We start from the raw sequence: 13741 nt of genomic DNA on the forward strand, positions 1-13741 counted from the left end.
AATATCAAGAGTGCTTTGAGAACACTAACTCTAACTACACAGTAGGACAAAAATATACCAAACAATAGAAAAATCAAAAGACCAGAACTAACACCTTGGAGGAACAAAACGCAACCCAAAAACTTGTGAAATCTATTGGGGGTTTGGATTCTCTCCTTCCATCTAGGGGTGTTCGCAGTGTGGTTTGGACAATTTTTACTCTAAAAGTCATCTGAACTGCAAGAGAAAAAAGCGTGCGGTTTGGTTTGGTTTGGTTGACTTTTAAAAATAAAACCAAACCAAAACAGTGCGGATTGAATAGGTTCAGTTGGTTCGGTTTTTTACAAAAAATATAACACATATAGAAAACAACATGATTTTGTGTTTATTCACTCATACGTTACCATAAAAAAGTTTATAATTTTCAAAATTAATTTATAACTTGATACATAAATATGAATTGTGTCTTACAACTTTATCTTATGTCTAAAGAATTATATACATGAAATTGCATTCTTAAATAAATTTAAAAACAAAATTCTTTTTTACTATTAATATTTTATATATAAAGAGATACAAAATTAATGTAAATTTAACTTTTTTTTTTAATAAATCCTTATCAACGTCAACAATAAAAATATATCACTTTCATTTTAAATAAAGATAATATTAATATTCATAAATAAATAATATTTTATTTTTTTGTTAATATTTAAATTAAAATAAATATCATACAAATGATTGTTTATAAGATTGTGTAACATAATGCAGTTTGGTTTGATTTAGTTCGGTTTGCAAAATACAAACTTCACACTGAACCGAACCGTATGATTTTGTTAAAAAATAATTCAAAAATATCCAAATCAAATACAATTTTTCACGGTTTTCAATTTGTTTTACTTTGGTTTGCAGTTTTTTATTGGCCGGTTCGATTTTGAATACCCCTACTTCCATCTTTTCTCTCCAACTCTCTCCTTCATTAATTTCTCTCTATCTCTCTTATAATTCATCTCTTCTTTAATTTATAATTTTTTTAATTTATTTTCAGTTTGATTTCACACTTTTTGTGTGTGTGTGCAGGAGAGAAGGAGGAAATGAGAGGATCCGAGTGTAAAATTTGTGTTATATTATTTGTGAGATTTGTTTACAAAATTTCCAAAATTTTGTCTCAAAATTAGTCAATATTTGTATTAGTGGCCAATTTTTACTATAAGCGATCAAATTTTTCGTCTCTATATTAATAAATTAATATTAACAGAAAAATGTAAAAAACTTTACCACATACTTTACTACGAAATATCTGTGTCTCGTATGTCCGATCAAAATAAATTTTGTATGGCCTTATCACGTGATCCTTTAAATTTTCATACATTTTGTAGAAATGAAAAGCCCAAATCATACATCTCCCTTTTACATATCCCTTTTATTGAAAAGATGAGGTAAGTAATTAATCAATTAATACTTGTTTGGATAAACATCTTAAAAGAAGCACTTATAGTTATACTATAAGCGTTTTACATACCCAAAGTTGGTTTGGAATAGATCCACTTGCTCTTGTCTCCAAAGTAATTCTATTTCACTTTCTCACCAAACTTTGTGCTTTGACTTCCAAAATTGTTTATTTTACTCACCAACCACTATATATCATATTCACATTCCTCAAACTACTCCTTAGTCCTTCCTACCTTGGTTTGAAAATATTGAAATACTAACAATAAAGCCCATAGACTCATCACAAACCATGGGACACAAACACACCTACCTAGTCAACCCCAACATATATATAAACAAACACATTCCTTAATCCAATCCAACCCATCAAAATTTCTTCATCTATTCAATATCTTATAGCATCAAGAAATATTATTTCTTCACAAACTAAAACATGGGTCTCCTTCAACTCACAAAAAAATCAATCTTTTTCACTCTTGCAATACTCATTCCAATTATTACTACAAAACTTTTATCTCCATCTATTGCTTGTGTCTCACTCATCCTCTTATTAATATTATACATATACTCAACTCATTCCAATTCAAATCACAAAAATCCTCCATCTCCTTTTTCTGTTCCTATATTTGGAAACTGGCTTCAAGTTGGAAATGATCTCAACCATCGTATACTTGCATCCATGTCACAAACTTATGGACCACTTTTCCTCCTCAAACTTGGTTCCAAAAACCTAGTTGTTGTCTCTGATCCAAACCTTGCCACACAAGTTCTTCATTCACAAGGCGTCGAATTCGGCTCCCGTCCTCGTAACGTTGTGTTCGATATCTTCACCGGTAATGGACAAGACATGGTTTTCACCGTCTACGGCGATCATTGGCGCAAAATGCGAAGGATCATGACATTGCCTTTTTTCACTAACAAAGTTGTTCATAATTATAGTAACATGTGGGAACAAGAGATGGATTTGGTGGTGCAAGATCTTAAGGCTAATGAGATTGTTGGAAGTGAAGGGATTGTGATCAGAAAACGTCTTCAGTTGATGTTGTATAATATCATGTATAGAATGATGTTTGATTCCAAATTTGAGTCTCAAGATGATCCTTTGTTTATTCAAGCTACAAGGTTTAACTCTGAGAGAAGCCGTTTGGCACAAAGTTTTGAATACAATTATGGAGACTTTATACCTTTGCTTAGGCCTTTCTTGAGAGGCTACCTTAACAAGTGCAAAGATTTGCAAACTAGGAGGCTTGCATTCTTCAACAACTACTTCATTGAAAAGAGGAGGTAAGTCATTAATCAATTAATATTAGTTTAATTTCTTAAGTTATAAGTGTCTAATAGAATAACAATCAGTATAAAAGATTGAAAAACGATAGTAAAAAATAATAAACACGGTCGATCTTTGTTAATGCAATTTGATCAATAGTATGTCCCTCAACAGTATTTATCAGGGTCGGCCCAACATATATAGATGTGTTGTAAAGAAATTTTCAACGGTGTTCAATTGGCCGGCCCAACATATGTAGATAGCTAGTGTCATACTCAACTGTGTTCAACAGGGTCGGCCAAACATATGTAGATAGTGTCATATTCAACTGTGTTCATCAGGGCCGACCCAACATATGTAGATGTGTTGTATATAAATTTTCAAATGATTTTTGTTCGTATATAACGAAAGAATTTTAATTTTATGCAGAAAAATAATGGCGGAAAATGGGGAGAAGCATGAGATAATCTGTGCAATTGATCACATAATAGATGCTGAGATGAAAGGTGAAATAAGTGAAGAAAATGTGACATACATAGTAGAAAACATAAACGTTGCAGCAATAGAAACAACACTATGGTCAATGGAATGGGCAATAGCAGAGTTAGTGAATCATCCAAAAGTCCAAACAAAAATACGCGACGAGATATCAGAAGTGCTAAAAGGTGAACAAGTCACAGAATCAAACCTAAACCAGTTACCATATTTACAAGCAACATTGAAAGAGGTCCTAAGATTGCACACACCAATTCCATTGCTAGTGCCACACATGAACCTTGAAGAGGCCAAGCTAGGAGAGTACACAATTCCAAAAGAGAGTAAAGTAGTTGTGAATGCTTGGTGGCTTGCAAATAATCCACAATGGTGGGAGAAGCCTGAGGAGTTTAGGCCAGAGAGGTTTTTGGAAGAGGAGAATGGAACTGATGCTGTTGCTGGTGGAGGGAATGTGGATTTTAGGTTTGTGCCATTTGGTGTTGGGAGAAGAAGTTGTCCTGGGATTATACTTGCATTGCCAATATTGGGATTGGTTATGGCTAAGTTGGTGTCAAATTTTGAGATGAAGGGTTTGAATGGGAAGAAGATTGATGTTAGTGAAAAAGGTGGACAATTTAGTTTGCATATTGCTAACCATTCAACTGTTTTGTTCCATCCAATTGATTAGAAGCATGATGAAGATGTTGTCTCAACTCAAGATAAGGATTTGGTTTTTTCTTTTCTTTTCTATTTTGGTTTTTGCATGTAGTGTTTCATAATAAAGTACTTTCAGTTTAGTGGTTATCACTACTCATTGTCACTGGTATAAAACATGGTTTTTCTTATTGGTTTGTAACACTTTAATATTTGCATAATTCAATAGAACAAGTATTTTTCTTTACTCTTTTTTTCTTCCTTTTTAATATCGTTCTTAAAAACTTTGTTCCAAATTCTAAAAATAACCAACTAGATATCTTATGAATTTGGTTTATTATTATACAAAGAACAAAGTCTTGACCATAATCATATTATAAATGTAATACTTGTTCTAATTACATAGGACATCGGTGAAGTTGGATCATATTTACCTAACTAGATTAAGTTTGTTAACTTAAAATATCTTTTTAAAAAAACGTTTAACATTTTTTTTTTAATTCAATTTTATAAAAAGAAAATTATTTTATAATTGTTTACTCCTAAAAATAAATAAGTTTCTATTCAAAAACAATAAATTTCAAATTTAGGATCATTGTATTCTCTTTAAACAAATCAGGGTTAATCAAATAAAAAATAATGAATACGAGACAAGCAAGCACTTCTCGATTCCACGAGAGTTGGTGAAGGTAATAGGAATGTTAGAAACAATAAAAAAATGAGTAAAACTTTAATTTTTTCTCGTGTTGCATATTTTAAGTGTTGTTGACCAGAGTGGTTATTTACTCAACAACATATTCCAAGGGAATGATGCACAGCTGAATACGGGAAGAAAAAATTGTTGCATAAGGTGGTTTAAAAAGTTAGACTTGCTAAAAGTACAATTAGTGACAACCCTTAATTATCTTGGGCTACCATGGGATTTTAGGGTTGTTATGGTCTTAGAGCAATAGTAAGAAGATTTGTATACTAGTATTTATTAAGGAATTGAATGTCCCTTCTCGCTCCTATGGTTGAGGTATTTATAAGGGTCTATTGGACATGGGTCTTTATGACTTAAGAAAGCGGATACAATATTCTCTCCCTTTATTTCTCTCTTTCCCCCCTCTCTCTCTCTCACACACACACACACACGAAGAAGCATGAGAAGTGGAGTTATTACCTCCTTATGACTCTGGAAAACGTGATTTGTTTCTTTGACTATCTCTCGAACCATTATGAGAGACAAAGACACATCAATTCCCACGTTCTCATAAGTGGGCAAGTATACCCAATGATGGGCACGCATTATGATAAATAGGCACTTGCCCTTAGTTAGTGTATCTTGCATTGTCTCCTATGAAACTTCCAAAATCATACCAGTACACAAATCTTCAAGCATGAAGGCTTGTAAAGGACGAAATGATTTGGTCGGATAACTACTTCACACTTATACGAGTCCCTTAAGTTTGCTTAGGGTGAGTCCCCCAGGCACACTTGAGGTGAGTCCCACAAGTGTGGCCTATGGAAAACCTTTAGGTATCAATGAAGTGGATCCTTAAAACGTCAACTAAGATAAATCCTTAAATTTTAGTTAAAGTGGATGCATGCACGATATTAAATATGACCAATGATGATTTAGCCTTAGGAAGCCAAATTGGCCTTAAAACCTTACGCATGTAAAGAAATTGGAGAATCTTTTTCGACTGTTGGGGTGCCTAGTAAGAGGTTGTTGATTTCCCTTAATATTAGCCTTTCAATCCCTTTAAAAGAGGTTAAGTGCTTAATATTAACCCTTTCATGTAACTTTTTCTCCCAAGCTTTTGTGAAACTACCCTAGAGTCCCTCAAGCGTGTAGAATACTAATTGTCTTCAAAACTTATCAAGTTCAAGCTTTTAACCCTCGTTTGCAGGTACATGTATGTTATCTTTTCCTCTATTTTCATTTTAGCAATAATTAGGGATTTAAATGATAATGATAGGATGTTGGAACCCTATAACATTAGAGAATGGTATTCAATGTAGTTATACTGCGTGAGGAGTGTTGAATGGGGGAACGGTTCTGTTACTACAAACTCTTAGATTTAGGCACTTGTGGAGCTATGAGAGCACTAGTATCTCTGATAGTGACCCTTTTTCTTCTTGTTCTTTATCAGGATACTTCCAACATGTGATGGTGGCTTCATACACTAAGTTCTATGATGTGGAATATTTTGCATCCTTGTATATGAGCGAGGAGAGGATTGAAGCTTTTCGGCGAAATATTAGGCTCTCCAAAACCAGTCATGAAGAGGATTTCGATTTGAAGGCGTGCTCCAAAGAAGAGATGACCAACATGGTTTCCCTTGAGGACTCGCCTAATCCTTATTTCTACCTATACCTTATTGTCATTTATGATTTAGGAGTTTTAATTCTCTTTACCCTTTTTTAGGCCATGTTTCTAGCAACTGCAAACGTTGCTCCCTCCTAGATTTTGCCCAATGACTAGAGCGTGATCAGGGCATTTGAGATCATATGTCAACAAATGGAATTTTTCCCACTGATGTTCTTTTCTTTCTATGGTACCATAACAAGTACCAAAGGTGGATGGGCGACTTTAAGTGCCTTATCGGGAAGAAAAATCGTCAAGCCTCATTCTTAACACTACAAAAATTAGAAGGACAAGCACGTGAAGGTTTGGGGGAGAGATGGTGCATCCATGGTTACAACACGGGAGAATGGTGCCCCTAACATTCCTTTGTCTTAGATAGAGGATCCAATGATCATTATTGGTTTTAACTTAGACTACACCACCTCTAAAAAATAGGTGATTCAAGTTTTAAATGAATTCAAAGTCATGAGTTTTGCAGCATGGTCATCTTAGATCGGGGAAAAGAGAGTGAGATAGATAAATATAAGTAAGTTAATAATCAAGGAGACACTTAAGGAGTAAGAGGCATACTAAAGGTGATGTCTCTGATGAGAATCACCCCCTAAGGTACAGAAACAATGAGAGAACACTTCTCGGCCCCCTCCTAAGTTTGCATTTAGCAATGGTATGGCCTTTTATACAACAGTAGTGACAAATCAAAATTTAATGAGATGCGATTTTGCCATTTGATTCCTTTTCTATAAATTTATACCATCTATAAGGATTTTGGTAAGGAAATTTATTTTTTGAGATATCAATCGCAAAAGTTACCTTAGGTTCTAGAGCCTTGCTTAATTTGACATTTAGATATTTGACCTCTTTTGCCAAATGTGGCAAGTTTCACAACCAAAATCAAATCAAGAGGGTTTATCATTCTCGTCTTGTAATTTTAGAGCATCTACCATAGATTATTTTAGAGCTTCCATTTGCTTTTCGATTTCTACAACCTTAGCTTCCAAATATGAAAAGATCTTTTTATTTGTAGCTAAAGTTTTGAAAACCTCTACCACTTATCTATGTAGATTTTAAAAAGCATCTAATAATTCAGAATGAGACAATCTATCAATATATTTATGTTTAGAATGACTCACATTCTTTTTCTTCTTTTCATTATAATGAGCCAAGAGACAAACTTCATCATATTTTAATGATTTGACGTCCTTTTTCTTTTTTCATTATAAGGAAAACCTCATCATATTTAACGAGTTAACATCCTTTTTCTTCCTTTTATTATAATAGACCCGGATAAAAACGGTTGTCGACTATTCATTATCACTTGAGTCTTTATCGCTTGAGGAATCGATATCACTTCCCCAAGCCACATATGCTCTCCTAGGCTTGCTAGATTTTTTGTGTTGACCCTTCTCATTATCTATCTTCAAGGAGTGGATATTACGGATTGTAATGGCCAGCTTTGCCACAATTATAACATAAACATCTTAATTTTCCTTTTTTGTAATCATCCTTCTTTGAAGATGTAGATTGTCTTTTAAACTTGTTGATGTTTTTGTCGAAATTCTTTACCCAATTTCTTTTGATGTAATATGGATCTTTTCACAAAAAGTATCATTTCTTCATCATCCAAATTCTCACTATCACTTTTAAAGAACCTCGAACTAAAAGCCTTTAGAGAAATAGACTTCTTCTCTACCTCCTTATCATTGTCTTTCTCTTTCTAGAGCTTCTTCTCATACTTTTTCTCATGTTTCTCTAAGTAAGTGAGTTCTTGCTCATGTTCTTCAAGCTTACCAAAAAAATGTAGTGAGGTTTAGTGTTGTAATAACATTAGCTTCCTTGACCGCGGTGACCTTTGGTTTCCAATCCCGAGTAAGACACCTCAAAACTTTATTAGTTGCAATTTCATTGGAAATCGGTTTCCCAAGTGCATTCAAACGATTTATAAGATGAGTGAACCTCTTTTACATTTCGGCAATGGTTTCACCATGCTTCATGCGTAAGAGTTCAAACTCTTGATTTAGTGTATTAATTCTATCTAGTTTGACTTCATTAGTTCCCTCATGGGCAACTTGCAATGTATCCCACATAGCTTTAATGGTTTCACAATGGGAAACACGATAATATTCATCAACACCAAGAGTAGATATGAGAATACTTTGTGCTTTCCAATCGTAACCCCACTTTTCTTATCATTGCCATTCCATTGTGCTTCCGATTTAGGTATGACAACACCATTAGCACCAGTCACGGTAATTGGAGTTGGACCACTGATAATAGCATCCACACATCCTTATCATATGAATTGATATGAATGCGCATACAAGCTTTCCAATAACCATTATTTTCAACGGTAAAAATAGGCGATATATTGTACGCCTCTTTAGGTTCGGTAGCCATTTTATAATAAGCATTTTTGAAGCACAGAATGAATCGGAGCTCATGATACCACTTGTTAGACAATGTTAACTTATCTAGAGGGGAGTGAATAGATCCCCAAGTTAAAATGACCTTTTAAAAACTATTTTTGAACAGGGAAAAAACTATGGCAATCGGAAGATTTAGCCTAGATCAAATAAGTCGTCTAAACCGAATTGATTATTGGAAACTCGGATATGCGTATAATCGTAATGAATGACAATGATAAGCAGATGATAAACACAATTCTCATTCAATCGAGTCAATAGACTTACTAAGGTGACCTATTTACAATGAAATCAGTGGAAAAATGTAAAATCACAAATTATAGAATACTTGGTGTGCGATCAATTTTTTAGATTTTCCTTTTAGGTTTGTTGATATCAAAAACCTCTTACAATCAATTAGATTGTAAGGCATTCAACAAATCAATATAGATTTTAACAATCAAGGGAAATCACTATGAACCGATCACTCAATCAATGTATTTAACAATTTGCTAATTATGAAAAGTAAATGAGATGGGGAGAGAGATGAGACAACGGTTTGTTTAGGCAGTTCAATGATCGTCCTCACTACGACTATGTATGCCCCTAATTCCAATGTGGGATTGAGATATCAATCTTACTATGCAAAAAATTATTTACAAGAGAAATATAGTAATCTAACCCTATAAACCCTATATTTGATGTTGATCCTTGCACTTCTCTTCCCTTGATTTGAGTTTGATCAAGTCACCAATAATACCAATTGATTCACCATCTCATGCGCTACTCCTTTGTAAGAAACCATTGTTCTTCAAAGCTTACACTCACTCGAATCCAATGCAAATTGTTGTCACCCAATATTACCAATTAATTCAATGTCTCGCGCTACTCCTTTATAAGAACCTCCCGTTCTTCATAGCTTTCATTCGATTGAATCCAAATTGCGTAACTCTTGTCAAAACCCTCAAATCAACACCTTAATCTTTGAAGAAAAACCCTCATAATTTTTTCGATGAAACCCCCAAAGATTCTCAATCCAATACCCGAATTACACCAACCTAAATTGGACGTTATCAACCTAGACTAGATGACATCCAAGCAAAAAATAATTATGTGTAGTTTGTTTGTGTGAATGCACAGATGGAAGATTGAAGATGGAGAGAAAATTTTGTATGTGTTTATATTTTCATCAAGTTGAAAATGATAAATGTATGAAGTATTTATAGGTGTGGAAGTTTAAGGAAAAAGGGAAACCTAGAAGTTTGAAAAAGAATGCAATTTTTCAATAAGCAACAACATGTGTCGATACATATAAGTTATGTGTCGACACATATTAATGCATGTGTTGACTGGTGTAACGTCATGTGTCGATACATTCATTAAAGAAGCTACATGCTATAAAAGTGCAACACACGTGTCACCCTGAAACACATATGTGTCGACACATAGGAGCAAATTTAACAGCATGTGTCGACCTAAAAGGTTGTATGTGTCAACGCGTGCATTACAGAAGCTACGGACTTTATTATTGAAGCACATGTGTCAACTCATACAGCGTATGTGTCGACAACACATGGACTTGTGTTTTGAGTAAAAATTGATTTTTTTAAAGCATGCAACTGATTTTGAATGTCATGTAATTGAATTTTGATGCATGATACCTTTCCAAACATGTTCTAAGTGCATTCTAGGATCCCTAATGCAAAGGTGCACATCATAAATTAGAGATACCGTCCAATATACAGAAATGCTAAAAAATTTCTAATTTTGACATCATGCAAAACATCTAACGTGCAATTGCACTCACAACTTGGAGCACTTAAAATAAGGTGGTGTGTGTATTAAGAGATTTTTTGTATTGAAAGTGTTGTAACCGGTTTATACGAGGGTATAACCGGTTACAGGCATCAAAATAAGTCAATAATCTAAAAAAGTGCTTTGGAGAGGTTACACATTCACAGTAACCGGTTACACCTAAGAGTTGCATTTCTGTTATTTCCTGCTGTAACCAATTACATGTCTTGTGTAACGGTTACAGGTCTGACTTTTAGCTTTTTCTAGTTTTTGGCTTGATGTTTTTGTATCCCAATCACGTGTGTATATATATCTTATAGGTATGTTTGTAATGAACATTGAATGAAAATTAATAATTATCACCCTCAACTATCTCTCTCTTTCTCCGCTTACTCAAATTCTCCACTATTTATCAATCTTGTGATTGCATGTTCTAACAATAACAAAGGTATAACTTGGTGATTAATCAGCCTCGGTAACGTTAATGTTTCAATATCAGTTTCATCTATGGGTGTCTACTAAAGTTAATTAACATCGAGCTAAAGTAGTTATAAGAATAATTCCTTTTCAAATACAAACTAAATTACCATCAAAAATTCCGTGAAGTTAAATTGATCCCCTTAAGTTTGTGGAGGCTCATAAAGTAGAGGTTTCGAACAAGATACTTCATCAATCATTTGACTTTTTAATGTTTTTTCCTAAAATGATTAGGTAGAACTAAAATCAACGATAATACATATAAAACTAAATCAAGGATCTACACATCAACTTAAATACCTAATATGCTTGACTGCATGGTTTCTTTCTTGATGAAGCCCTTTTTTGTAGTATGTTGCTTCTTAACCCAACTCTTAAGCCATTTTTTTCTTTTTAAGTCGTGTCGTTTCTTGAATCCTTTTGGTTGCATAAGGTCGTGACATTGAATTGTCGAATTATCAATGTCATGACTGTCATCGTTCCATGATTTTCTTACACATGACTTCTACATTGTCATCAACAAACTCAAGATGCTTTTTGTTGGGTGATGCCTCGGTCGCCACTTTAATGAATTTAGATACAACTTGACTAAGTTTCGTGTTATAGATAACTTTGAATATCCTTCAACTTATTTTCCCCTACAATGTTGCACAATACCACAATGACTTTTGTCTTAATCCTAAGTCATCGGCTAAATCAATTTCATATGCTTGGAATTCGGTTATCTTTCTATGTGATGCTAGCATGTGTGCTGTCTCTGAAAGTATTAGAGGATGATTATGGTCTGATACAAAATCATGGATGACAAACTTTTTATTCTTCAATATAATAAAATCCTTGCTTTACAATCGTTCTGGACTCGGCTTTATGGTTACTAACAAAAGCATTTCTTTTGTCGGTCTTTCATAGTCCTTCCTTGCAACAAACAAACCTATATGATGATATAAATCCACCTTTTTTTATTCTTGTTCACACCGCGCTTTCTAACACCAAAACCAATATTTATACCATATGCAAGCCAAAATTGATAAGTCCTCTATAGATCAAATTTCATTCCAAGCCTTGGCTTCCAAACAATATATAAGACATCATTTTCTTATCATACTCCTAAATAAAAAAAGAGGACAAATGAATCAAATAATTTTATAGTAAATATGATAATTGTATTTCTAACCGTATATTTAATATCACATATAAAACAAAATTTAATTTCTTAGTTTCTAATTAAAAAACAGAGTATAATCAAAGATATTTTTCATGAGCTCTCGAATGGAAAAATAGAAACCAACACAAAAAATATTAACAAAGATACTTATTTGCTAACACAAAACATAAAACAACCTTAATAAGAGTAGGAGAGAGTAAAGTGTGCCAATGACAGCGATTGACGACAACGAAATTCAACAATGAATGTGGCGGCAATGATGTTGAGCGGTAGTGACAACGATTGACAATAATAACTACAATCAATAATGAGTGTGGTGGCGTTGACAATGACAGTGAGCGGCAATAACAACAATTGATGACGACGGCGACGATCAATAATGAGTATGGCAGCATCGACGATGAAGATAAGCGACAATGAAAACAAGATGATCAACAATCAACAATGAATGTGGTGGCGATGACGATATTCATCAGGCAATGTTGATGATGACGATGAAGATCATTACTAAAAGAAGAAGTTACTGTCTAGCTCTATAGAAACAGATCTTAGAAGAAATTCAGCATTTTTATTTTTATTTTTCTTGTTAAAATAATTTTTCCATGTGGCAGCATATAATATGTTTAGTTAATCTGATGGTGGAGAGAGTGAATGAAAGTTACTCTAGCTTTGCCCTAATTGTAACCTAGCAGAGAAAAAAAAAAGCATAAGCCGTGGTGATCACAAAACCAAGCGAAATCAGCAGAAGCCATATTCAACTATCATGGATTCCGCCGCCGTCAAAAACTGTATTCCACTATCGCTGTACACCACCATCACCACCGTCAACCACCCTGGTCCGATGTGCATGGAAAACAATCCCTCTGAATCAAAAACCATCGTTGTCTCCCACGCTGATCCGATCAACAAGCAAAACAATCCCTCCCAATCATCAAAGCTCAGCCGAAACTCTATTCCCGAAGAAATTGCTTTCTCTATTCTCTCAAAACTGCCTGTAAAATCATTGAAGCGCTTTGCATGCTCATGCAAATCATGGTCCATTTTATTCGAAAATACTAATTTCATGAACATGTACTCCAAACAATTCATGTTTCGTCATGGTTCTGATGATGATGATTATCATACATTTATACTCACAAATCATCTTGCCGAAAACTCTGGTGCTTGCCACTCTGCATTCCATTTGCTCGATAATAATAATAACAGCGTCAAATTAAATTTACCATCTCCTCTTCAACAGCATGTCGGTATAGTTTGTATTCTGGGCTCCACAAGTGTTAACGGCATTTTCTGTCTTGCTCAAAATTATTATCCAGATGATGTCCAATATGTATTGTGGAATCCCGCTACCCGTTGGGGTAAAACCTTATTCTTCAGACACTTCTTATAATAAACACTTGGCAGTGATAAATGGATCAATTGCTTTAATCTCAAATTATCACGATGAAATTGTTTTTCACATATCTATTCTGGGTGAACTCGGTGTGAGTGACTCTTGGATCAAACTATATACTTATGGCTCCTTCCCTTCCATCCAATGGCCCCCAATTGGATTTGGAAAGATGGGATTCATATATGTTACCAAAAAAAATTATGAACTGGCCTATGTTGATTTGAGCACCCAAATAGTTAACGAGATTGGTATTACTGGTGGAAAATTCGAGATATTTTATGTTAATGCCGGTCTTTATAAGAAAAGCCTTCTTTCGATTGGAGGATCAACTAACTAG

General features: G+C 34.1%; 2 protein-coding genes across 2 annotated transcripts; both read left to right on the forward strand.

The window, feature by feature from the left end:
• The first annotated feature begins 1782 nt into the window (after nucleotides 1-1782).
• LOC131609836 (cytochrome P450 CYP73A100-like) lies at nucleotides 1783-4055 on the forward strand. The gene is made up of 2 exons (XM_058881652.1): nucleotides 1783-2715; nucleotides 3128-4055. The coding sequence occupies exons 1-2, from the start codon at nucleotides 1865-1867 to the stop codon at nucleotides 3858-3860; spliced, it is 1584 nt and encodes a 527-aa protein (XP_058737635.1). The 5' UTR covers nucleotides 1783-1864; the 3' UTR covers nucleotides 3861-4055.
• Nucleotides 4056-12774: 8719 nt separating this feature from the next.
• On the forward strand, nucleotides 12775-13741 carry LOC131646200 (uncharacterized). The gene is made up of 2 exons (XM_058916319.1): nucleotides 12775-13263; nucleotides 13328-13741. The coding sequence occupies exons 1-2, from the start codon at nucleotides 12775-12777 to the stop codon at nucleotides 13739-13741; spliced, it is 903 nt and encodes a 300-aa protein (XP_058772302.1).

The sequence above is a fragment of the Vicia villosa genome, linkage group LG1 (assembly GCF_029867415.1).
Source record: "Vicia villosa cultivar HV-30 ecotype Madison, WI linkage group LG1, Vvil1.0, whole genome shotgun sequence".
Classification (NCBI taxonomy): Eukaryota; Viridiplantae; Streptophyta; class Magnoliopsida; order Fabales; family Fabaceae; genus Vicia; species Vicia villosa.